Source organism: Epinephelus moara, chromosome 16 (genome assembly GCF_006386435.1).
Source record: "Epinephelus moara isolate mb chromosome 16, YSFRI_EMoa_1.0, whole genome shotgun sequence".
Taxonomy (NCBI): domain Eukaryota; kingdom Metazoa; phylum Chordata; class Actinopteri; order Perciformes; family Serranidae; genus Epinephelus; species Epinephelus moara.
In genome coordinates, this window is record NC_065521.1 from 27161560 (window position 1) to 27187281 (window position 25722).

General features: G+C 39.9%; 4 protein-coding genes and 3 non-coding genes across 12 annotated transcripts; 3 read left to right on the forward strand and 4 right to left on the reverse strand.

Annotated features, from left to right (window-relative positions):
• Positions 1 to 3: 3 nt before the first annotated feature.
• si:dkey-109j17.5 (zinc finger BED domain-containing protein 4) lies at positions 4 to 4966 on the reverse strand. Of its 2 annotated transcripts, XM_050066068.1 has the most exons (6): positions 4661 to 4966; positions 4432 to 4526; positions 3931 to 4179; positions 3567 to 3826; positions 2866 to 3472; positions 4 to 1840 (listed from the first exon to the last, which is right to left on the reverse strand). In XM_050066068.1, exons 3-6 carry the CDS (start codon positions 4162 to 4164, stop codon positions 998 to 1000), a joined length of 1944 nt encoding a protein of 647 aa, XP_049922025.1. In that variant the 5' UTR covers positions 4165 to 4179; positions 4432 to 4526; positions 4661 to 4966; the 3' UTR covers positions 4 to 997. The 2 variants fall into 2 exon arrangements, with proteins under 2 accessions (XP_049922025.1, XP_049922023.1); XM_050066066.1 differs by having other exon boundaries at positions 4432 to 4966.
• Positions 4967 to 6838: 1872 nt separating this feature from the next.
• ccdc115 (coiled-coil domain containing 115) lies at positions 6839 to 10304 on the reverse strand. Of its 2 annotated transcripts, none has more exons than XM_050066107.1 (5): positions 10015 to 10304; positions 9244 to 9347; positions 9030 to 9142; positions 8737 to 8943; positions 6839 to 7332 (listed from the first exon to the last, which is right to left on the reverse strand). In XM_050066107.1, exons 1-5 carry the CDS (start codon positions 10132 to 10134, stop codon positions 7193 to 7195), a joined length of 684 nt encoding a protein of 227 aa, XP_049922064.1. In that variant the 5' UTR covers positions 10135 to 10304; the 3' UTR covers positions 6839 to 7192. The 2 variants fall into 2 exon arrangements, with proteins under 2 accessions (XP_049922064.1, XP_049922065.1); XM_050066108.1 differs by having other exon boundaries at positions 8737 to 8928; positions 10015 to 10296.
• An 855-nt stretch (positions 10305 to 11159) lies between these two features.
• Positions 11160 to 11231, reverse strand: trnae-uuc (transfer RNA glutamic acid (anticodon UUC)). Its single transcript has one exon. It is a non-coding gene; the product is annotated as a tRNA-Glu (tRNA).
• Positions 11232 to 12437: 1206 nt separating this feature from the next.
• On the forward strand, positions 12438 to 12509 carry trnah-gug (transfer RNA histidin (anticodon GUG)). Its single transcript has one exon. It is a non-coding gene; the product is annotated as a tRNA-His (tRNA).
• A 2320-nt stretch (positions 12510 to 14829) lies between these two features.
• Positions 14830 to 16451, forward strand: ebp (EBP cholestenol delta-isomerase). Its single transcript, XM_050066106.1, has 5 exons — positions 14830 to 14985; positions 15190 to 15502; positions 15583 to 15619; positions 15703 to 15833; positions 15924 to 16451. Exons 2-5 carry the CDS (start codon positions 15190 to 15192, stop codon positions 16142 to 16144), a joined length of 702 nt encoding a protein of 233 aa, XP_049922063.1. The 5' UTR covers positions 14830 to 14985; the 3' UTR covers positions 16145 to 16451.
• Positions 16452 to 18780: 2329 nt separating this feature from the next.
• trnaf-gaa (transfer RNA phenylalanine (anticodon GAA)) lies at positions 18781 to 18853 on the forward strand. The gene has a single exon. It is a non-coding gene; the product is annotated as a tRNA-Phe (tRNA).
• A 117-nt stretch (positions 18854 to 18970) lies between these two features.
• On the reverse strand, positions 18971 to 22339 carry fkbpl (FKBP prolyl isomerase like). 4 transcript variants are annotated; one of them, XM_050066088.1, is made up of 5 exons: positions 22036 to 22311; positions 21344 to 21456; positions 20940 to 21101; positions 20521 to 20813; positions 18971 to 20199 (listed from the first exon to the last, which is right to left on the reverse strand). In XM_050066088.1, exons 3-5 carry the CDS (start codon positions 21097 to 21099, stop codon positions 19561 to 19563), a joined length of 1092 nt encoding a protein of 363 aa, XP_049922045.1. In that variant the 5' UTR covers positions 21100 to 21101; positions 21344 to 21456; positions 22036 to 22311; the 3' UTR covers positions 18971 to 19560. The 4 variants fall into 4 exon arrangements, with proteins under 4 accessions (XP_049922045.1, XP_049922042.1, XP_049922044.1 ...); XM_050066085.1 differs by having other exon boundaries at positions 22220 to 22308; XM_050066087.1 differs by lacking the exon at positions 21344 to 21456 and having other exon boundaries at positions 22220 to 22339.
• Positions 22340 to 25722: the final 3383 nt, after the last annotated feature.

Consider the following 25722-nt stretch of genomic DNA (forward strand, 5'->3'; position numbering starts at 1 on the left):
AGCACATGTGGAGTTATAAGGCAAGGCAAATTTATTTGTACAGCACATTTCATAACCCAAAGGCAACCCAAAGTGATTTGCTGATTAGTCCAGTCAAGTCAAAGTTCATTAGAGCCCAATCACAAAACATGCCTCAGAGGGCTATACAAATAATAATTTCAATTTTATCTATACAGCCCCGTATCACAAATAACAGTTTGCCTCAGGGGGCTTTACAGCATACAACATCCTCCTGTCCTTGGACCCTCAGAGCGCAAAAGGAAAAACTAAGACTGGAATCGGAAAATATGAAGGAGTTAGGGTCAAAAATTAGATATATGAAGCAGATTTCCGCTTAAAAAGGTGTGTAACATACATGCATGAGTGCACCCACATCTGTAAAATGCACACACCTCTGCGTTAGGAAGTGAAACTCGTTTATTATGATGTCCCAGTCATGAGGCATACATACAGAGAGAGAAAAGAATACGTGGATGATGCATATTGTTTAGCAGCTGATGCTTTCCTTTAAAAAAACAACAAATGAATTAGTCACAACCTCTAGGGTTACTGTATATCAGTGAAAATAAATCATGTGCTACAGTATGCAGTAATTGACCATTTGGTTATTGTTGGTTTGTCAGTGCACAGACACAAGCTGTGTTCGGGGTTCAGAGGATAGAGAGCGGAGGCTTTGCGGTCTTGCGGTTGTCTGAAGACCCTGACCAGGCAAAATAACGTTGAAGTAACTGCTTTAGTATTGATCTGCTTCTAGTCCCCTTGGTCCGCAGCATATGGTATGATAGTCTGTATGCAGGCTACATGGTAAACAGACAGTAATCCTGGACAACTGAGCCTCTGGGTGATTCATTCCATCTCACGTCAAATGATGAGGACTATGTTATGCTGCTAGCTCAGTTTCCCTTCGAGAGGAACAGACGTATCCAAGAAGTAACTTTGCTGCAGGTATAAAGCCGTGAGTTGTTATTTTGGTAAAAGAAATGCCTGACTGCTCGCTTTAAGTCCATAATAATCTGTAGTTTGCTTTGAGGTAGATGAGCGTCTCCAGGTTCTTTGGTAAGACGCGGCCTCTCTCTGGCCGCAGACAGCGCCCAGCAGCAGTGAAAATGCTCTCAACTACAGTGCCACAAGCAGGTATGGTGAACGCCCGCTTTGCCACCTGGGCGAGCAGAGGAAAGTCAATTGCCTTACGCCGCCAGTAATGCAAAGCCTCCTCGTCTGTGGGCTCCTCTCGTAGGTAGACGGCCAGCTCCTGCTCCAGGCTCTTGGCTTGTGTTGTGGGTCTCTGCTTGATGAAAGAGAACAGCTTACAGGGCCGGGAAAGCGAGGAGACTGGCGACGGAGCTGGGGCAGGAGGAGTTTGGGATTGAGGGTGTAGGTCTGTGTTGGGGTCTGTGGGGCTGGAGGCTGTGGAATGTTTGGATAACTCCTCTATGAGAACTTGTCTGTGCCAGTCAGGGTTGCTGCTCCAAGTGAGCTTGAACTGGGGGTCCAGGGTGGTGGCAGTGATGTAGAGAGGGTCCTCCAGGACGGGGGCCAGCCTGCGCTCTACGGCCTGGCTGAGGCCCACCAGGAGGGAGGGGCAGTGGGGCGTCGACGTCTCGGAGAGATGCTTACGGAGGCCGAGAACGCACGGCAGAGCCAGGCTGATGGAGACATGTCTGTCCGTCTGTATGTCCGCCTGTCTGTCCCCTTGCACCATGTCCCAGGCCTCGGTGAACGGCTCCAAAGTGTCGGTGAGCTCCCTCAGCAGGGCTCTCTCTGAACCACCCAGCGCCAGCTCCCCCGGACCACTCACCTCCTCCAGGAACTCCACGGAGTCCAGCAGCCGCCGAAGCACCTGCATCACAAATGAAACAAAACTATGCTACTTAAAACCATGGAAATATACTCTTGATTTTGTCATTGCAGGAAAGCTAGCATTTCTTAGCATCATAATATAAATCTTCCTGAAACAGCTTCATAATCTGGCTATGAAACTAAGTTATTACGGACACATGCTGCATACTAGTAACACCTTATAATAACCTATCAAAACCCCTAAGAATGAATTTTATCTTCTCAAGTTCGAGAAAGAATACCAGGTCTTTAAGCCAGACAGATGATGATGGAGGGTTAGAGGACTTCCATTCTAGCAAAATTCTGCGAGCGGGCTAATAGAGATGCATACGCCACTACAGTGGCCTGTCCGGCAGTCAGAGTAGTAAGGTCCTCTGGAACCCCAAACAATGCTATCAGAATGCAAGGTTGCAAATCCCTTTTCAAAATTACAGACAAGGTTGGCCTGGAAGCTCTTCAAATGTGGGACAAAGACAGACATATGGGCAAGGTCTGCAGGGGTGTTATTGCAGCGGCCGCATCTATTGTCAAGACTACGCAAGTCTTGCCTTGTAGCTCGGGGTTAGGGTTAGGGTCAGTGCTATGTCTCTTGGATGCCTTTTTATAATAAACGACCTCACCTAAGCACTGTGAGAGTACACACCCATAAATGTCTCGAACACAGAAAATAAGAAAATACAGGTAGAGGGCAGAGTCTTTAAACACCGACACACACTTCTAGAGGGTCATAAGTGATGACTGGGAGGGATTACGTCTTCATGAGTCACACATTTGTTTTCAGGAAAATCCTGCATAGTGTATATTTAAGTGCTTATTAATGTATTTGTCAGTATAACTCCTCAAGTAACTACCACAGCTCTTATTGATAGTATAACATAGTTGTAATTAATAAAATACATCATCATAAAGCTTTAAACATGCATTAAAAAGTCCTTACATCTGCATATCATTTATTAAGTGTCTACATTCTTGTAAAGGTTAAGTAGGGGGAGTTTCAGTAAAGGGCTACCTGTATAGTTTGCATACCTTAAGTTGAGCAGCCCAGTCTCTTGCTGCAGTCGGGGTGTTTCCTGGTCCCCCCATGCTCAACCCAGGACCATCAAACACCTGGCTGAGCTTCTCAGGTGGCACAGCAGAGGTAATGTAGTTGTAGAAACACGCAGCCTTGGCCAGAGTGGAGGTGACCTGCTGAGAGGAGCGTAACCCCTCTCTGACACACTGTTCAAGGGAGCGAGAGAAACAGTCCACTCGACAAACACCCAGACCCTGCTCCCACGAGTCCTCCCACTCCCCTTCCTCTCCTTCCTCACCGTGACCGTTCCTGATCCCCTCCTCCACATTGTTACCATTGTCCGCCTCTTCTTCATCATCCTCGTCATGCCCGTTAGCAAGAGGAGGTGAAACCAGGAAACCGGGCAGACAACATGGCTTTACAGTTGCTGTGGTCGTTGCCAGAAAAGGGTCCGCAACCACACGAAACGCCCTCCCTGACACGCCGTGAGAGTGACACACTTCATCAAAATCTGACAGCACACGGCTCCCGGAGCTGCCTCCAGTCAGGGGGAGGCACGCCAGGAGAGCTGAACGCATCTGCCAATCAGATGTGAGGAAATGGCAGGTGACACCGAGGTACCTGCAGAGAGAGAGCGGAAGAGAAGTGGACTCATCAGCGAGGGAATCAAACCAAGAGGGGATCATGTTGTTTTTGGTTGATTTTACCTCCTTACCCTGAAGTGGCTCCAGTTAAGCCCCTCCAGAGATCCAGGCTGAGGCTGAGGGCGTGCGCCGAGGTCAGGGCCTGACGGGTGGCGAGCTGGGCCTGGTAGGCGTAGGCTGGGAGGAGCTGGCTCTGGATGTAGTGCTGGGGCTCGGGGGTGTAGCGTGGCTCCAGGAGCTGAAGCAGCTCTCTGAAGCCTTGGTTTTCTACTATGGACACTGGCTGCAGATCACGTACGATCATCTTAGCTATCGCCTCGGAGATCAGAACCTGTGGCGACAAAGAAAACAACAAATGACCCTTTAACACTTTTAGGATTTCAGACATGATAGCTCCAGTTTTTGCTTCTCAAACGATGATGAATCACAACACACCTGTCTTGGGTCATGCCTGTCAAACTTGGTCACCCCTCCTCCAGAGCCTCCTCCTACTCCTCCCTCAAGAGTTCCCATCCCTCCAACACTCCCTCCTCCACCTCCAGCTCCCACTCTAGTGCTGATGGGGACAGTGTAGCGGGTGCTCCCTCCATTTGTGGTGAAACTATGCAGGGAGCCAGAGGAGTAGCCCTCTCTCTTCATATCCTTCCTTTTCACAAAGTCATCATACATAGCCTGGTGCTTCCGCTGAGTGGGAGAGAGACAGAGAAGAGGATCAGTGATGTTAGAGGCGGACAGGTAGAAGAGTTACTGTGCTGGTCATCTCCACCATACTGTCTTGTTGTGACATCCGTGGAAGAGGATCCAGTGAGCACAGAAGCAACAGACTGTCAGGTTTATACAGCTGACAGATAAAGATGCTGTAGGGCCAGCTGGCAGGAATATAACAAGACAGAGAATAAGTGTACACCATAAAGCATTTCATTTTGAAGTCATTACCTTGAGATGCGTTACGAAGTTGGACGTGACACTCCGCTTCGCCTGGATCCTGGTGCCACACGCCTTGCAGTTGGACTCGATTTTGCCATTTTCACCTTCAAACACAATATTAAAGTAATCCAGAATAGACACCTTCGAAACTGACGCCATTGGAGCCCACAGTTCCTCTGCTCCGAAGTGAAATCAACTTGCGATCAAGGACAATCTGAGTCTGATATATCAATCTCACCTCGCCTCTAATCATGTGCGCAGGCCAGCGTGTTTACTTCCCGATCTCTGATCACACATGAGAAAGAAGAAAAAAAAAATGTTGATGCCAGTTGCGCAGACAAAAGGAAAATTGATTCCAAGCAGGAGTTGCGTCGCTTGCACGCCCGAAATCGACCACAATCTGTGTACACGGGGCTGCTGCGGATATCTGGAGACATCAATGATATTGTGGTGAAGCTACATGCGTTGTTTCTGCGCGCCCAGCCGTCGTTAGGACGCGAGTGAAGGGGAGGCAGAGCGCCGTGTTTCATGGAGGCATACAGACAGTATTATAATTGGACCAGGAAGTACACACAATAAACCGAGTCTCGTCTCCCCTTTCGGCAGTTCTCGGCAATGTTCGGCTGTCCCCAGTGTAGAGGAGGGAGCTCTCCTCGGATATTATACTAACAATAAGATTGAGACTGGATTTCTATATGGAGAATAGAATAAACCATTTATTATTTTATTAAGCATTTATTTATTTATTATAATTGTTTAATTATTTAGGGAAAAACAGAATACAAATACACTCACTATATTATGTATAATATATATATATATATTATGTATATAATTGATTTTTTCTACTCTCATACTCTTTTTAAGCATTTTTGACATTTTTTATTTTATTCCTCTATATTTGTTTTGTATATTTTAAATTTTAGTGCTACTTCTTTTTGTATATATTTTCTATTTCTATATTCTGTGTGTAATTGACAAGCAAGAGTGAAAACATTGAATTTCCCCTCAGGGGATTAATAAAGTGAATAAACTTAAACTTATAAAACTCATATATTTTATTTATCATAATTTTATTATCATTATTATTATTATTATTTCATTACATCTGTTTTTGTCTTCTCGTATTTACATGTATATTACTGTCACAGCATTTCCAAGTTTAGGATCAATTAAGTACTGTCTGTCTGTCTGTCTGTCTGTCTGTCTAAAAGACAATTTAGTGCCACACTCTAACGAGGCCTCCTTTGTGAAGAATTAATAATAACAATAATAATAATCATAATGGCGCTATTAAAGGTTTATAAGTTGTTTACCAATGCTTTACAATGTTGCAAAAAAATACCCTTACTGATTATGGACAGTGTTATTTTTTAGGTTTTTGTTTTGTTTTGTACAGCACTTCAAAACCAATATGAGGAAGTGTTTTATACTAAACAAACAGTTAAGAACAGAGAGTCATAACATAAACATTAAAAATGTACTGATTAATTATGACTGAAATGATTGATATGCTAAGTGATATGGGTGAGTTACTTTCTGGAAAATGGCTGCAGATGACCTAGACCACAATTTATTAACACCTTAATAATAGTAATAATAACGATAAACATAATAATAAATAATAATACATTTTAAGAAAATACGAAGAACAAAAAAAAAGGTAAAATACCATCACTGAAGCAGCTAAGCAAAGTTGGCAACTAATTGCCTGCAGACAACACAAGATAAAAACTATGAAAATAATCAAATGAGGCATACATGTATATAAAATAAACAATGTGTTGAAATTAATAAAAGGCTTTTTTGAACTAATAAGTTCATAGGATGTCACTGATTCAGCAAGCCTCAGATCCTCAGGCAGGGAGAGCTGAGGAGCCTCGACTGAAAAAGCCTGGTCACCTTTGGTTTTGGGCTTGGCCTGAGGAACAGCCAACAGAGCGCTGCCTGAGGATCTGAGGCTGCCATCTGGCTCATAGGGGAGCAGCATCTCAGCATTGTAGCTGGGGGGTAAACCATGAAGTGTTTTAAAAGTGATCACTAAAATCTGGAAATCGATTCTAAAACTGACTGATAACCAGTGAAGAGAGGCTAAAACAGGGCGGATATGGTCATGTTTTCTGGTGTTGGTTAAAAGCCAAGCAGCTGTGTGTTGCACTAGCTGAAGCCGTGAGATGGCTTTTTGGCTCAACCCTGAATACAGTGAGTTACAGTAATCTAACTGTGAAGAAATTAAAGCATGGATGACCTTCTCAAGATCATGTTGAGATAGCGAGAGGACCTGAAAATAAATTTTCACAACCCTGCAACATAAACTGGTTCTTATCAATGGCTTATAATTGATCTATAAAGTATTAGTAAACTTTTAATAGATAAATCAATTTCTTATAACATAAAAATCCTTTACAAAAGAGCGTCTTGTTAGAAATCGTAATGGCCTTTTATTGAAAAAAATTCAAACAGGTTCTGTTTATCTTTATAAATTAATTTTACAGTCTACAACACAGATTTTAATTTAAATCCTAAAACCCAGCATCCACAAACACATCCATCTCAAACAGGCCACACATCTAACAGTGAGACAGTCAAAAACACACAAAATGAAATGTAATCTACTACTATTAAGTCCCAAAGTCATTACAGAACAATCTGTAATCTCCACTTTTGAGTTCATTTGGCCATCAAGCACAATCTACTGACTCCAACCTGTCACTCTCTGTGGCCACACACTCTTCTCAGATCATCTCCAGCTTTGACTCCACAGAGTTATTTAGTCTGCCACTTGGTCCAACTGGGCTGCTAAGGCTTCCTCCTGGAGACTGTGTTTGTTTTTCATGCTGTGCTGCAGCTCCCGTCTGGTGTTCAACACTGCAGTCTGAAGGGTTGCAATCTCAGCTGACAGCTCGATCACTGTAATATTACAGGGAAAGGAGAGAAAATTAAAGATGGGGAAAAGGATTTACCAGTGGGTCATTAAGAGCTGTGGTTGAGGTTTCATCTTGCACACATGCGTAAAAATACAAATAAAATGATAACGTTCTTCCTAAACACCTTGTAAGAAGCATTATGTCATATGCAGGTTGTGCATGAACCCAATGTGGCGCCAAGAGTTCAATACACTGCAACTAAAGAATTCAAATATACAAAACAAAAGCAAATGAATAAAGCATCTTCACCAATCTGATAATACATACTTTATGTCGCATAACCTAAGATGCTACAAATATAGGCTAGGTTAGCCTGTATCCGAGGCAAACTGGTAAACTGTTTGTAGTTTGTCAGCTTATTTGAATCAGGAGGTTAGTAAGGTGAACACCAGGCGCATAGCAAATATCTGCAATGATTCCTAGATCATGCTGTCAGTGTGAAAAGAAAAAAAAATCATGATTCCCAGGGAGTCAACTTAAGTGTGTTTCTGTATTTGCAACGTGCTTTATGATGCTGCGTACAGGTTTTTTGAAACTTTTCCATATTATTTCCCACCTTTACATGACTCAGTAATCTAAAATAATCGGCCTGTATACTTCTGTGACAAAAGGCAATTTGAGGAAGGGCTCATTTCCAAATGTGGAGAGGAACACACACTTTGTTCCCCCACAACTAAATCTGGCCACTATGCTGCTCTGCAACAAAACATCATAAGTTTTGGGGCAGAGCCTCACTCCAGCCCGGCTAAGATCTGCCTCTCTCTTGAGCTGTGTATTACATTTGCCATTTAAAAGCCACATATTTTAATACACACTCTTCCCAGGCATTTGTGGTTAAGCAAACTGCTAGGGTTTGCTAACTTTATTAGCGTGTTGGACATCCCCCCTGCCAATGAGCTGCATGTGCCAATATGTATCATGTGACACTAGTCATGTTTCAGTCATGCAGTGCAGCAGCACGTATTCATGACCGTGGGAACCCTGTGTGTATGTGCTTTCAAACTGCCGAATGTGTATCACATTTTGCCCATGTTTCATTTCTTTGCAGTGTTTTGTAAATGATCCATAAATTCTGTTAAACTGATGAAGCATGTGTTTTCTTAAGCTGCAGTGAGTTCAGCTCTCAGTGCCGCCTTAAGAAGCTCAGCAAAAATAAATTGATGTGACAACAGATACAATGTGTACAACTGCTGACACATGGTTGTTTTGGTACAATGTGGAGAGAAAGAAAACCATGTATATCCTTAGCAGTATCTAGTACATACATATCAAATCAAAACAATAACATAATCCTGGCTATATCGTGACATATTAGCAAAACAAATATTTGATTGCTTTAAAGCAAAACCAAACTAAAGTAGGATCTTTGGGAAATATAACACCATACCTTGCCTGAATGATGACTGCGCTTGTTTAAGAGACTGTGGCACCAGAATCCCAAACCACTTCAGCGGATCTTGCTGAGGATTCTGCTCAATTTTCCTCACTGGAGTAACTTCAGGAGCTTTCTCACTGCTTGCTTCTTCACTCGCCTCTTTCTCTGTGGTATCCTTTTTTGGTTTGATTCTCCTCCTGACACCTGTAGAAAGAAAACCTGTATTTGTTACATTAAAAGTGTTTTTGTTTTTGGTAAATGCAAACATTCCTTTTCCATTACCACATGCACTATGGCAGACTGACCTTCTTCTTGAGGTCCAATATCCTCTATTGACTTAGCATCTTTTCCAGCCTCATTACTACACTTTTGTTTGACCCTTTCTGAGCAGAAATCCACCTCACCACTGTCCAGTGTTCTGTAACACATAAATCCAAGTCATAAAAATTGACTCACTCAATTCCAATAACAACAATTTTCCCAGCAGCATTTATCCCATAAATTTGCCAAATTCCTTACCTGGCATGAACACAGACCAGTGGCTCTATTTCACTCGCATACTGAAGTGCAGAGACGTGTTTGTTTCCCATGGAATATCGAGCCTTGGAAATGGAGAACCATCCCTGTGGGGAACATGCAATGGTAACCTTACATTACACAGGTGTTTAAGTGGGAGAAGAATATACAGTGTAAAATACGAGCCTTCAAATACTAAAAAAAAAAGCTTTAAAGCAATTGTGTGTAAGATTTAGGGGGATTAAGTGGCATCTAACAGTGAGGACTGCAGAGACAACCAGCTGAAACTTCACCTGATTACAATTTCTGTGTTAAGTTCAGGATGTTTTACAGTGTGTCGGATTATTCAGAGATCACTTCCACTCCAACACAAATGGACCAGGGTATTTAAACCAGTAAAATCATTAAATGAAGCCTGGCAGCCAGTGTTTTTCCAACACTGCTTGTCATGAAGGGAATGCTAATTATAGTGGCTTGTGTTTGGTTTGTCCACTCTGGGCTACAGTTGAAACGTGGCGGTGCAACATCAACAGTACAAAACCCAGAGATAGTCATCACTGTATTAGATTACCACCAAAAAAAAAGCAGAGCCTTACATGTGAGGGGCTAAAAGGTATTTCAGCTCGATTTCAAAAAGGATTAACGTAACACTTTCAAATACATTTACTGTTCAGATTTTAAAACACACACATTAAACAGAAATAGCTGTCTGTGAGTGGTAAGCCTGCTTAAAGCAAATTATAGGTAAACTCTGCGTGGTTTTCTGAGTGCTACCTGCTCTATGAGAGAGTTGAGGGCGGCTCGTTTCTCCTCCAGTAACTCCAGCTGGTCCATGAAACGGAGCAGCTTTTCGTCCAGTAACAGAGAAGACTCCTCCAGTTGTGACACACCCATGTCGACTCTTTATACCAGCTCAAATACCGCCGACTTTCCTACTGAAAATCACCCGTTCGACGTTAAAATAGACCACACTGACCCATGTAACGTTAGAGTACAGAAGATGCTTACTGCTTCCGCATAGCATCACATGACACGGAGCGTCACGTGATTAAGATCACATGACACAGCTCTGCGTAGAACTGTATGGAGGACGACAACGAAATAAAACATAAATAAATAAAATAATAACTAAATACATGCCTAAATAAACAATATGGAAATTAATAGATAAAAACATAAATATATGATAATTAAACAGGACATAAATATTTAAATATATATATATATATATATTTTACATTTATCTTGAATGTACACCTACATTTCTGTACTATTTCTGTGTCCCTGTGGCCTATTCAAAGGAGCAATTGGAGCTAATGTATCCCCATTATTGAATTAGGTGGAGCAAAGTTGTGGTTTTGCTTCTCCACTTTTTGTGTTTTCAAAAATGATAAAATAATGTTGTTGTTTTTTTAAACAGTCCCATCAATCAGGTGATTATATCTAAGCAGCCTATATTATAATAATTTTCCTATTTTTTTAGCAACTGACAAAAACAAGTCGCAAGAAAAAAATATAATGTTGGTAGATTATTGGCAGCCCTAAAAGAAGTCAAAACATTTTTTTCCCCAGTAAAATTACTTGTAGCGCACAATAACGGTTAAATTCAAAGTGCTGCATTCAGCAGAGCTATTACTAGCACAATGCATTTAAATACACTTAATCTATTCAAGGTTAATTTTTACATAATGCTGGATCGTTTAATAAACAATAATGGATCATATTTTAATTGTTATATTTATTGTTATATATAACCAACATGATATGCAGTCCATCCTGCATGCTTACTGTTGTCACTTTTTTACTGGTTCTGACTTCAAATTATATTACGTAAAATCACACTCTGTTAATATGAAATAAATTCTGTGTGTTAGGTAGGCATCCTGAGACATTAAATACTATATAATGCAAAAAAGTAGTTCCCATACCGGGAGTCGAACCCGGGCCGCCTGGGTGAAAACCAGGAATCCTAACCGCTAGACCATATGGGACTGTTACACAGCTTTCAATGTCCATTTCTTTTATACGTTAATACGGCCCCAGCTCCGTATCATAAAATAGGGTACAATCTACGATGTTACGGAAACGTTAAAGCGATGTGCAGCAATCAGTAGTGGAAGAACTACTCAAACATTTTACTTAGTACGTAACAGTAAAGTAAAATTACAAATAACGTTACTCTATTAACATTACAAGTAAAAGTCCTGCATTGAAAATCTAAGTCTTTACAAAAGTAATGGCACCAAAATGTACTTAATACCTAAAGTAAAAGTGACTTTAGCCTAGCCATTACACAGAATGGTCCATTTTATAATCATATAGCATTATGTAATATCACTGGATTATAATGCAACGCTAATGCATTAATGCAGTTTATTGTTGCAGCTGGTAAAAGTGGAGCTTATTTCACTAACTTCATATACTGCTGGGTAGTTAAATCTACACTCATTTATCATAATTTATTAGTTGATTTATATTTTGTGCTAATAATGAATAACTGAGTCTGCAAAGTAAGCTGTCAAATGAATACAGTGGAGTAAAAACTACAATACTGTCTTCCTGAATATTGTAGAGTAAAATATAAAGTAGAGTAAAACAGTACCACCCTGTACTTAAATACAATACTTGAGTAACTACATTCCACCAATGGCAGTGAGGATCCAACAAGCTGGCACATTACACATAAACACATTAAAAACTTACATGAAGGATACAGCTAACGTTAACAGTTATATTCCATACCTTGATAACCTCTAGCTAAGTATGCTGTAACTTAGCTTAACGGTTAGCTTGCTTTGCTAACGTTAAAAGTAACTTATCGAGCAACTTGACGTTAACGAACTCACAGTTTAATGTTTCATGTAACACTACTTGCTGTGGAAAGTCTGTTTAACGTCGAAGAAACGTGTAGTAATAGTACAGACATGTTATCTGAGCTGTGCTCCACAAAAACTAACAGCTAACTTAACGCTAGTCGCTGGTGTAGCTGATAAGTTAGCATGCTAACAAACTAACCTATTCGTTGTCGTGTTAACAGGTCCTGGAGGATTCTGGAGAGCGCGAGCCACATGGGTTAACTGACGGCAGACTGCTTTTCACAGAGATGGAATAATATGACCATATGGAAGACAACTTCCGACTTCATGTAGCTTCATAAAGCCTACTGAGCCCACCGCTTACATGACTCCCAGTAGCTCGCCGTGATCGTATAGTGGTTAGTACTCTGCGTTGTGGCCGCAGCAACCCCGGTTCGAATCCGGGTCACGGCAGGGTTGATTCCCTGACACGGCTTGGGAGTTACTTTTTCTTAACGTACGAAGACCCCTCTGCGAGTGTTTTGCGTAAAAATAGCGAATAACAATGTACACAACTTTATCAGTGAAGTGGCCTTAAATTTCTTTTTCTTTGTAGCTACAATGGCGGTAAAAGATCCACTTAAAATAGTCAGATTTTTCACAATCAAATGCTCTTTTCCTGGTCTTTAATGTATATCAACAGAATTTTCCCCTCACAGATATTACATCTGAAATAATGGACACATATTATATCCTCCTGAGACCCGAACTTTTGTTTGGTTTACATTTTTAATTTCTGCTAGCTATTTTGGAATCAGTAGGACCAGATAAGTATAAAAAGCTAAACATTGTAAACAATAATTAGGTCCCAATGTCCCCAAACAAGTACTTCCTAATTGACAGTGCCTGCTTGTTACTATTGCTAAAATTGGTCAAATTTGTTGCCATATCAAGCTACAAACATTATAATCACAGATAGACAATTTTCAACCATAAAATGTGATCAGGTTTTGGACCTTGTCTTCTTTTGTGTCAGGGATCAGCTGTAGACTGACTTTGCAAAGATGGCTGTCATCTTGTTTTTACATGGATTAGTGTATTATGCACAAAAAGCGTCCACAAATGAGGACATTAGGTGTAAGTTAAGAAGAATGAAGTGTAACGTCCAGTAAACCCAAAATGTGATGAACTCTAGTGGAGCCTCAAGTCATATTTTAGAACTCTTGGACAAGTATGGTATTTCTACACCACCAAGGAATTATGCTTTAGTTCTTGATGCAGCCCCTTCTGGTGTCGTATTAGTTAGCATATTGCTTCTTAAAAACTCAGTAGTATCTCAGTAGACTTCACTACCTGTGGATCTTGTTGCTGATATTGGTAGGATCTGTTTCTCCTCTGCATAGAACAATAATAATTGTGCTGTACGTGCTTTATTTCAAAATGAAATAGTCTCTGTCCCAAATGTTGCTTCCTACTGGAATAACCTCACTTCAGACCTACCTTCTAAATATCTTATTATAAATAAGAAAGTGACTTTTATGATGATTCATCTTTTTTATCCCACTAGGTATTTCAACAAGGACATAAAAAGGACATGCTTGTGGACTGCTCATTTTGTCAACTTATTCCAAAGGATTTACGGCATCTGTTTTGGTCTTGTTCCCACTCTTATATTTTTTTGACAGGATGTCTGTTCTTTAATTTCCCAGTACACTGATTTTGAATTGTCCCTTTCTTATGAAAATGTATCGTTTGGCTTTTTACCTACCTTTCTACTAAAGCAAATCAATGCTATGTCATCAATTTGATTCTAGTACTTGTAAAATATCATATTCTTCCCTTCTCTCTGTATTTTTAAACGTATATTAAAGACCTACCATTTTAATCTGGCTTTTAATGTGGAGTAAGTCTTGATTTTTAAGTTTTAATCATTGGTTTTTACCTTCGTTTTATCTCTCCTTTCATTTTTATTCTATTTATTTTTTTTACTTACTTAGTCTCTTTTTATTCTGTGGAATGATAATAATCTTTTTTGTTAGTTTGTTCTGTTTTGGTTGGTTTGCTTTTTAAAATATTTTATTGTTTTGTGTCTTTGCCATTCCAGTTTTGCCATGTGAAGCACTTTGGGCTGCATGTTTGTACGAAAGGTGCTATATAAATTAAGTTTTTAATTTTTGAAAATGTGCTCAAACAATACATTAAATCAATTATATTTTTTAAAAAAATAGGAAAGCTACTGGAAAATATGTGCACCCTATATAAGTTTCATGAGCTGATGTATGATGTTAGTGCTGATCCCTTGACATTATCTGTTTATGCATATATTGTGTTTATTAATGAAATGTAAAAAAATAATAATAATAATTTTCATTTAAAATTTTTAATTGCCTGATGCTTTGTGGTCCTTTACTGACATGATTTTTGTCATTTTAATTTTTAGAAATCTCACTTCCTTGTCTCGTGCAGCAAAGTCAAAGTGAAAGATATTTGCCAGGAACAGTTTATAAAAGCTTTATTATTATTTTTTTTAAAAAATGAAATAGCTTCATTTCAGGTGCCGTATTTCACCCTTCACCAACATTTGAAATACTTTATAACTTTCTCTATGAAAAGAGAGGACGGTCTTCTCGAGTAAGAGACACATATTCATTGGTGGTTGCCAACGACAACGTCCATGTTCCGAGGTGACGAGCCAATCAACAAGCCGGCAGATCGCAAGTGCTGCTAGCTCTATGAACACGGCCTTCTGATTGGTTCTTGTAGCCACAAGGAACCGCCCATTGCTCTTGTTCGTTCCGGGTTAGAGTGTATCTGCACTCATATGGCTCACAGACAGCAGTGGACTGTTGGATCTTCAATATAGTTATACTTTTCAATTAATCTAATACTTTATATTTAATACAGAGGTTAAACTCTGTGCAGCTGGACACCTGTTTTTGTTTCATCACTGGTAAGAACAACATAAACACATGTATCAGTCTGATATAGAGCTCCTTGAATAAAACCTTACATGTAATAACTTAGTTTGTACATTTGTTGCTCTTTCATCATTAAACTGACTAAGAGTTATTTTTAATGTAACATTGTTAAATTAATTAAATTAATTTTAAGCCTACTGTGGATGCAGTGTATTGACCATTCTCTCCTGAAACAGATGATGGATGCCACATCACAAACTGGAGTTCTTCATCCCTACTGGCCACGGGACCTTCACATCCCCACATATGTGGCCAATGACCGATCTATGTCAGAGATTCTGGTGTTCCTGTTCTCTGTGTCTGGGGTGTTTCTGCTCGTCACCTGGCTGATCACCGGCCGCAGAGGGGCCAGCGGCAGGCTGGGGACGTGGAGGCGTCTGGCTGTGTGCTGGTTTGCTGTTTGTGGGTTCATCCATGGTGTCATTGAGGGATGGTTCTCACTGTATTATGATGTTATTCCAGGAGACCAGAGCTTCCTGTCACAGCTGTGTGAGTATAGACAGAATAAAACATGTTTAGAAATATGTGTAAACTGTAAAGTCAATATGTTTTGTATTTTTCTGTCACAGGGAAAGAGTACTCCAAAGGAGACAGTCGATATGTAATGTGAGTTCATCTTTGCACAGAACTATGTTGAACTTTTGCGTAAAAAAATGAAGAACATAGCTGCATATGTCTTTTCTATCTAGAGCGGATAACTTCACTGTGTGTATGGAGACTGTGACTGCATGGTTATGGGGACCTTTCAGCTTTTGGGCTGTGTTTGCCTTCTTGACTAACAAGCCCTACAGATTTGTTCTGCAGCTCATCATTTCATTAGGTAAGATGACAAAAAATACCAAAAAAGCTGTCACTGAATAAAATGATTATTTCTTAACATGATGTGTCTCATTACATAATGTGATTGCAGGTCAGCTGTACGGAGCAGTGCTTTACTTCTACACAGAGCACAGAGACGGTTACGCTCACAGTGAGCTGGGACATCCAGTCTACTTCTGGTTCTACTTTGTGTTCATGAACGTGCTGTGGATCGTCATACCGCTGGCACTCATCATGGATGCATGGAGGCAGCTGTCAGCAGCCCAGACGCACGCTGACAACACCAGGACACACAAGTCTAAGAGGAACTGACAACAGGAAGGACAGACTGTGGGACAGTAGGACAATGATTACACGAGATAGGAGGGGAAAGACAACTACATTACAACAGGGGACAAAAGAAATTGAGTTTTCTGGAGTTACATGCCTCAGCTAAGGTGTGGCATGTTGTTGCATTATGTGCCTTTTACATCTGAATATCCAATAATTGTCAGCAAGCTAATATTTTCATTTTAAAGTGTAACTTGTTCCTTGTGTATGTGACAATAAAAGCTTTGTATTTTATTCAGGCTTTGTGGAGCCTCAGGGAGAGGAGCAAATAAATGATCTGTTTTCTCAATACCATCCTCATTTGTTTTTGGATTTTGCACAACATACAATGTTGGGAAGGTTACTTTTGAAATGTAGCAGATTACTAGTTACCAGAGGTGTACATATAGACAGTGCAGGCAGTGCGTTGCATAGAGAGGGTGGGCCCTTCAACAATGTGTTGGGTGGCGATTGGGCCCTTGTGAGTGATTACCACCTTGAAAATACGCCTGTTTTCATAGAAGGACTCTCACTAAATTAAAAACAGTGCCCTTTGCTGTATGTGTCATTGAAAAAGGCAAACCCATCTCCATTATGTTTATTTTTGCTTTTTTTTTTTTTTTGTAAAAAGAAAAAGTCAACAGCATCTGGGAAGACCCAGACGACCTAACAGTGTGACTTCGCACCAGTCATTTAGAACTGAAAAAGCCTCTTGGATGAGAGGTGAAACATCTTAAAGAAACTCAAGCAAGTCCAGTTGCCTACGATATTGCACTTATGATAATCATGACCTGGATGACTGAGAATCTTCACCAATATTATAAACTATAACAATTTATAATACAATTAATAATGACTCATTTCTTTTGGTATTTTTGTGATATACAGATATGCAATGATGACTGCTGGGTAATGGCAAGTCTCTGATCATGTGACGAGACGATATGTGCATGATAGCGCACACAATCTGGCCATCACTACAGCGAATACAGGGGCCCGGTGTAACTAATTTATGCCACTGCTACTTACCCTGTTAAAAATATAATAAGTAATGTAACTACTACATTTGATTACTTTTTAACAAATGTTTCAAACTGGGCAATAAAGCTGAAAAATATCAGGAAATAGACCGTGCCAAAACAAGACATTCTTTTTTCTCATTAGCTGTAAGAGATTACAATTACAGGTAACTAGTTTCTCCTCAACTCTGATCATGAATAGACTGAACAACACTACTTTTGGGGATATAAAGTGACTCTTTCACATGAAACCCATATTCAAGTGTTTGTCTGATGTATTTGTATTTGATGCTTTAACTGACAAGCTTCACTGTAATGGATAGCTCTCTTTATGAAATTTACTTGAGTATCTTTAATCCCTTTTAGTCATACTAAAATATTCATCACCACTAGTTATGTGCTTTTACACCATTTCCTGCTACACTCCAGTATTTTACATTTGTGAATACTGTAAAACTTCAATTAAAAGCCCAGTTCCAATGAAACACCCAGTCTCTTATTTTAGCCCGGTGTGGCTACACATTTTGACAAATTAAGGCCTGTCTCAATTAGACGCCTCCTCTGGTTGCCAAGCAATTCATTTTTTCTAATGGAAGATCTTTGGATGGAAAAAAACGGGTCGTTGGCTACCTCAAATTATGTGTCCATTCCTTAATTACTTGTAAGTTATTCATATTCCTTTAGTCTGGAAGGGTCCATGGATCAAAAGAATCAAAAGGGTTTTTCATAAAAATCACACCAATGTTATATAAAAATATCTTTAAATTCTAATGCAATGCAGACTTTCAAGAAATATGGGCTATTAATAACTTATAACAAGGCAGATGCACAGCTCAGTAAACAATATGTGTTACGTTGTTGTATATGGAGGACAGAAAATGACATAAGTATAAATAAATACATAAATAAATATATGTATAAATGCAAAAATAAATATATAAATAAATAAGTAAATGTGGAAATAAATAATTAAATACTTGAATAAAAATATAAATAAATATATTTACATTTATTTATGCATTTCTACATGTATTTATTTATACTTGTCATGTTTTGTCCTTGTGGAAATAAATAAATAAATAAATGTAGAAATACATAACTAAATACAGAAATAAATGTAGCAATAAATAAATAAATAAATGAATACATAAATAAATGTGGAAATAAATACATGTAGAAAAGCACAAATACAGAATAAATGTGGAAATAAATTAATAAATGTATAAATAAATACATGTAAATATATTTATTTATATTTTTATTCACATATTTAATTATTTATTTCCACATTTACTTATTTATGTATTTATTTATGCATTTCTACATTTATTTATACTTATGCCATTTTCTGTCTTCCATAGTTGTACACAGCAGAAATATGTAGAAAATACTGATTTCACTTGAGTTACGTGGGAGAAAGCTCAGCCTGTGGAAACGTTACATCAGCACTGAACTGGATAACAGGTTCGTCGAGTTTCCGTCCTGGTGAGGACATAACCACATTTACTCCATATGTATGTTGTGTGAGCAATATACGCTTATCATAATGCAAAATCGACCTATTTTCGCGAATTAACACATGAACACTTCTTAAACCGGATATTTTCAAACTTGAAACACGCCGAAATAGCTCAGTTGGGAGAGCGTTAGACTGAAGATCTAAAGGTCCCTGGTTCGATCCCGGGTTTCGGCATTTTGACACAACACGCTGTACAGTCCGCCACTGTGATCGACCACCAACAGCATTTACCATGTAACAGGACAAAGCCTGACACCTTGTGGCTACCTGGAGGAACTACATCGACCATAGTTGTAGAGCTAAGTTCATTTAATGCACACAAAGAATACCACCATGATCCCACACTCTCCTCACTCCTGTTTAAATTTATGAATTACACCAAAATAAGTTTTTCACATCTAATTTTTACTTTGAAGTTACATTCAGGCATCTCACTCACAAGAGCTGGGATAATATCGTGCAGTCACAGATTAAGGGTACAGTTACACATGAACAAATGCAGGCCAGTGACATTTGCCAACCAAGGCTGTATTCTAGCTCAATGTGGCAACAGTAGGCAACAGTCAGTGTCTTCCACACATACTTCTTTGCTGTTGGTTGAGGCTTCAACTTTCCCGGATAAAGTTCACCAAAGTTCCACGCGATGTGAAGATGTGAATTTGCTATGCCACCACAAGCAAATGTTTTATCCTTGAACTGAATGGAAGTGAGCAGGAGGTGAATATTCGCCAGTGTTAGTTTGGCTCATGTGTGACCATACCCTAATGGCTGTACTCTTGAGCCCAGTGGCTGTAGGTGCACTTCCATTTCGTGGTGAATCTTGAGAAAGAAACATACCGTTTCACATGTAACATTCGATAATACACTGCCATAATTCATCCTCAGCTGAACATTTTGCTGAGTCTAAGTCCCAACTGTGCATTTCTCTCCTTCTCTCTACTTGCTACGTCTTTAAGGGCCTTCAAAGCAGCAGGTGATTCTGGCTGTATCTCCAACAGTTTCCTAAACGCCTGCCTGGCCTCCTCCAGCTCATTCAACATCTGACATGCTTGGCCCAGTCGGTACCAGGCTTTAGCCCCGCCTGGTTCCAGCTGAGTAGCTTTAGTCGCACTAGCCTTAGCTCGCTCTGGCTGGCTCAGTTTGAGCTGGCACAGGGACAGATTTGAGTGGAGCTCTGCTTTGGTGGTTCTGAATTCATTAGTTGAAGGAAGGTGACCAGTGTCTGTGTCTGTCTGCTCCTCCGCTTCTGGCATCGCCTCTCTAACGTGGTAATGGAGAGTGATGAGAAGCTTGAGGGCGCGGCTGTAGCGGTCTGCTGCTCCCCACACATCCCCGCCTCTGAATCTCACTCCACCCCTCTCTTTGTGTGACTTCACCCACTGCCACTTATCACGAGGACACACCTCCCAGGATTCCTTGCCTGGTGTGAAAGCTTTGAGTTCAACTGTGGCACATAAAGGCAGGTTTTCCTCAGTGGGATGGGGAACAGACACATCTGGTTCCGATGGAGAAATCAGTATCTGAGAAGCAAAACACAATGGTTAGACTGACTGGATCCTTTCACCTGTTTGGAAAAATAATGACCAAAGGAAGATATGTGCAACTACTGAGCCTGCAATCCATATTCAAGAGAGAAACCCTCTTTCACCACTGACTGTAAGCTGTCAATATATATGTCAGGATATTGCAAATATACACTCTTCACATATGTAAAACTAAAAACCAATAATAATCAAAATGGTGGATTTAGTCAGTTTTTAAAGACAATTTGCAGAGAATTTCACCAAAAGTTGACACACAGAGACAGTGAATAATTTTTCAAGTCCTCTCTTCACTCTTACCTCACATTTCTCTCCCGCTGTCATCCTCTCCACGCACCTTTCTGTGATATCGCACTGCCCGTCACCTAGCCTCAGTGTTATCCAGTCACCCAGTGGGACCTGCAGCACAGAGTCCAGACACCTCGGGAAGGCTGTAGCCTCTGCAACCTCAGTGGCTGACTGTTCCAGTTGGGCTGACAGCTGCTCATTTCCCTTTTCAGATACTGAACTGTCTGCTTCATCCATGTTGGCTTTGAGCCGCACTCGGACTTGACACAGTGAACCCAACCTTGGACAGTAACTGGATGAACATGCTGGAGGAGACAAAAGGACATAATATGAGCTACATTACTACACACTGACTACATTTTTATTTCAAAAATATGTACTAAAATTGAATAATTCATATCGAGGAAGAAAGTAATAGAAAAGCAGCATACATGCATCATCTCCAGAGTTAGTCTGCTGACTCCCTTTGTGTGTTTGCTTCTGCTGGACTTTCCAGAGGCCTCTGGGACACACTGAAACCCAGGAGGTGACATCAGCGCCGTCATGATCGCCGTTGCCATGCAGTGTTTCAAAATGGTAATCGGTATCCATCCCTGGGTTCATGAAATGTCAAGACAAAAATAAAAGATGATCATTTCTTCTGTTCAGACACCAGTTTGAATGCACCAATGCTCCCATCCAAGGAGTGTTTCCTGAGGGACCATGCACCATGCCGAGTAGGCTTGTAACTGTGCATTTTATGATGATTTATTAAACAAACAACTAAGATAACTAAAGCAAAATGAGATGAAATGAAGTATTACGTCACCAGAAAATATTAGAGCCAAAAACTCACCCTCTTTGTCTAAAAGCTGCCACAGTGAATGAACAGGTAAAATAATATGAAACCACAGCCTGGTACCAGTAACAGCTACCAGAAGTAAAAGTGACCAATAGAAGGTGTGCAGCCTAAACAAACAATAAATAACAGAGGGTAAATACATATCCTGGGTCCTACACAGACTCTGTGGATTAAGATAAGCTTTGAAAAGACACTTGAAGAAGTTATAAAATTTGGTATGCTTTCTTCTCTTATCTGGAAAGAAAGCAAACATTTTTTGGTGTTACACTACGTGGTGAAAAGTGTTACAATAACAGTACCTACACCTTTAATATTAGCATGCTACACAGCCACAACAACAGCAGTATGTAATCACAAAGAAGTGTGTGTTTCTCAGTGTTGTAGTTTTAAGAAATCAGTTATGAAAGCTAGACGTTTGATTTGAAGAATATCGAGAGATCTACAACCAGTATTCAGCGTTAATTGCGGATGTAGCTTGTCTATTAGCACTCAGCTAATTTACAACCTCGTAGTTAGCTTCTGTTAACGTTACATTACCAAGCTAACGCTAATTAATATTGCATACAAAATATTCAATAACAACAGAGACAGTGCAGTAAATAATGGGTTGTCGGGTCTGTAGTTAAAGCGTGACAGTTACTACAACAGACACATATAACATCATTTTACTAAGTATATTAACTCACCTAAGTTAGCCTGGTAAGACAGTGGTTAACAATGACGAGACACCTTTAACGGTAGATAGCATCAGATAACGTTAGCTAGCGTTATGGCGGCAATCCAATGCTACCAAATTTCGTTACGCTACAAAGTCTGAGCTGTGACGTTAAAGTGGTAACGTGCTATACGTGACTAAAACATGTATCTCACCAAGTGCACAAGTATGACATGAAGTACTGGCTGCTCAGTCTGTCGGACATAAACTGTAAACAAACGCGGGGTACTTTTCTTCTTCTACGCCCTACTCTAATGTTGCTTCTTCTTCGTGTGTGGTGACAGGTGCGAAGCATGGATGTATACAGCATTACCGCCACCTACTGGGGGAGACCGGGGTTGGCTGGCACACTTTTCACTGCCGTATTTCTCTGGCAAAAAATATGTTAGAATATTCTAACCAGCGGCAAATGAAAGGTTAAGGTCTCAGCTATGAATAAATATGTTATAGTTTCAAAAACGTGACCAATGTCAGCATTTAATCCAAACAACAACAAGAAAACAATCATTTCATTGAATATCTGCCCATTTAAAAAACAGTTTATCTGTGGGAATGTCAAAATACTTTCGCCAATGACCATTCAAGATATTATCAATAATAAAATAACAACACAAACATTGTTTTAAACCCTTTAAAATGGTTCCAATCACTCAAAAATACAATTACAGTTACAGATGATAATTTTTACAGTTGTGCCATCCAACCCTGCTCACATTTGACCCAACTTTATGATGAAATTATTTTAGCCAGCTACTATCACTCATCACAGACCCTTAAATCTTATATCAGTATATAGCTGATTCGTTTGTCTATTAAGCCAAAGTAATACTTTTCCAGTATCTCTGTCTTACACAGTTTTATAAAACATTTAGACCGCAGACCTTTAATACTAAGAAACTGAAATGTTGCCCTCACCAAAAAGTTAGTGACTCTCAGATGTTTTAACATACTAGATGAGGTTCAGGTGAAGAACACAAAATTCTGATGTTACATTATTGTGTCTGTGACCTTCAAAAGACTGGAAAACAGCTGCCGACCAGCCCCAGTCCCCCCTACCAGACTGTAATCTTCATGTATTTTCCTGTCAACATTCTATGCACATCTTTATCATAAATAGTTTTACCTGTGTCATCTAATCTCTCTAATCAAAAACAGTGCAAAAGACACACACATCCCAGCATCCAGTGGAGTGGGTGCTGGACCAAAGAAACGTCTGGCAAAGTAGAAAACAAACAAGTCTGAGGAAGAGCCGTAGGCTGGAAACGTCACTCTGCATTAAAATCCTTCTAAATGGTGGGCGGACTTATTTGTTCTCTACTTCATCTAATTTCTCTCTCATAAATATAACCTCCTACAATCTTTAATCTCAACCATTTTATGTGTCGTCTGTCTATAAGCATCAAAGATGACTGTGAAGTTGCAGCAAAAGAGGAAAACGTTGCGTAGGTACAGTTGAAACAGCCTGAAACACAGACTGTGTTATTGGGTCTTAACTCTCATCATTGAGGCAGATTTCTGAGCACACACACATCTTGAAGATTTCTGCCTTAAGTAATAAAAAGGTCTATGCTGTCTACAGTACATCTTTACAGAAAAATGTTTAAAAGAGATGCTTGATTGTTTTATTACTGATACATATTGAAATATGCTATAATTCAAATTACTGAAGCAATTACATGGAGTGTAACACAAACTATGCAGTGTGTGATGTGTTAGATTACAACACAGGATTTAGAAAATGATTTTGTACCTATGGTTTGCACTCTCAAATACACACACACACACACACACACACACACACACACACACACACACACACACACACACACACACACACACACAGTTTACATCTCTCTCTGTGTATTGACCTTTGACTTGTTCCACTCATGTTTAAGGCCTGTGTGTTAATCTGTCCTGTCAGTATGAGTTGGGCTCTATCTTCTGAACACTAGAGACTATTAGGTCTATCAGAGGAGGACCAACATGTGGTGGGTGTGTGTGTGTGTGTGTGTGTGTGTGTGTGTGTGTGTGTGTGTTAGAGAGAAACAGAGACAGAAAGGAAGGTCATCTGAGATGCAATCTGTCCTCTTATACGGGGCCTGTCTGACCCTTGATGAGCATGAGACGAGGTAATAAAATTGCTTCACTAATGAGCTAGTGAGAACCATGCACGTCTCTGCATACAGAGGTGAAATCATGGAAGGCTTCATGTGTCAAAGAGTTCATAAGAAGGTTCATAAAGTTCCAAGTTTATCCTTACGTCATGAAACAATGAATCAAAGGAGTTAACTATTCTTCCTAACATTGAAAAATACCATGATGAAACTCTCATAAATAGATAACAGATGCTCATAAAATTACATATAAGATTTCTGAGGTTGTAATTTATACGAGTCCCTTCTGTTTGTCTTACTGTAAAAAAAAAATGTGACCACCACAAACTGTAAGTATTGTTGTCTACCATGTGTCCTGTTGTGCTTTTTTATGTCAGTAGGTGGCAGTATTTAACAATAATCTATAGTTGCTGTTCTGACTCATGATGCAAACTGTTGCTGAAAAGGAATGACATTGACATGACAGATGATGATGTCTTATGGTCACAGCTTGCTAAATGATAATAAAAAGAAATATGTAGTTGCTTTTTCTTTTGCAGTGGTTACCTAGCAACTGTGTTCCAACATGATCCATTCAATATCTTAGTCGCAAACAAACAAGGAGTTCTGTGACTTTATGATGTCACAACTGTACTTTAAATACAGTTTGAAACATAAACAGTGTAAATGGGTGCTTTTGGATTTCTTGTTTGAATGTTCTGCAGTGTATGTGAACGACATCAGCTGACAGGAAGCGAAAACGAATTCAAGCTGTTGCCTAGGGATGTAATTCGGTGAAACGGTCTATAAAGATAGAAAAACTGAGCGTGTCAGACAGAGAGTGATCACAGGTGTACTCAGGCAGACAGTATGAGAACATTAAAGCATGTAAACACATTGTAGTAGAAACCCACCCACAGACTGCATATACACTCACCGGCCACTTTATTAGGTACACCTGTTCAACTGCTCGTTAACACAAATAGCTAATCAGCCAATCATGTTATTGCAACTTAATGCATACAGGCAATACAGACATGGTCAAGACGACCTGTTGAAGTTCAAACTGAGCATCAGAATGGGGAAGAAAGGCGATTTAAGTGACGTTGAACATTGTTGTTGGTGCCAGACGGGCTGTCTGAGTGTTTCAGAAACTGCTGATCTACTGGGATTTTCACACACAACCATCTCTAGGGTTTACAGAGGATGGTCCCAAAAAGAGAAAATATCCAGTGTTGATGCCAGAGGTCAGAGGTGAATGGCCAGACTGGTTCAAGATGATAGAAAGGCAACAGTAACTCAAATGACCACTGGTTACAACCAAGGTCTGCAGAAGACCATCTCTGAACCAAAAAGATGTCGAACCTTGAAGCAGATGGGCTACAGCAGCAGAAGACCACACCAGGTGCCACTCCTGTCAGCTAACAACAGGAAACTGAGGCTACAATTCACACAGGCTCACCAAAACTGGACAATAGAAGATTGGAAAAACGTTGCCTGGTCTGAAGAGTCTGGATTTCTGCTGCCACATTCAGATGGCAGGGTCAGAACAACAACATGAAAAC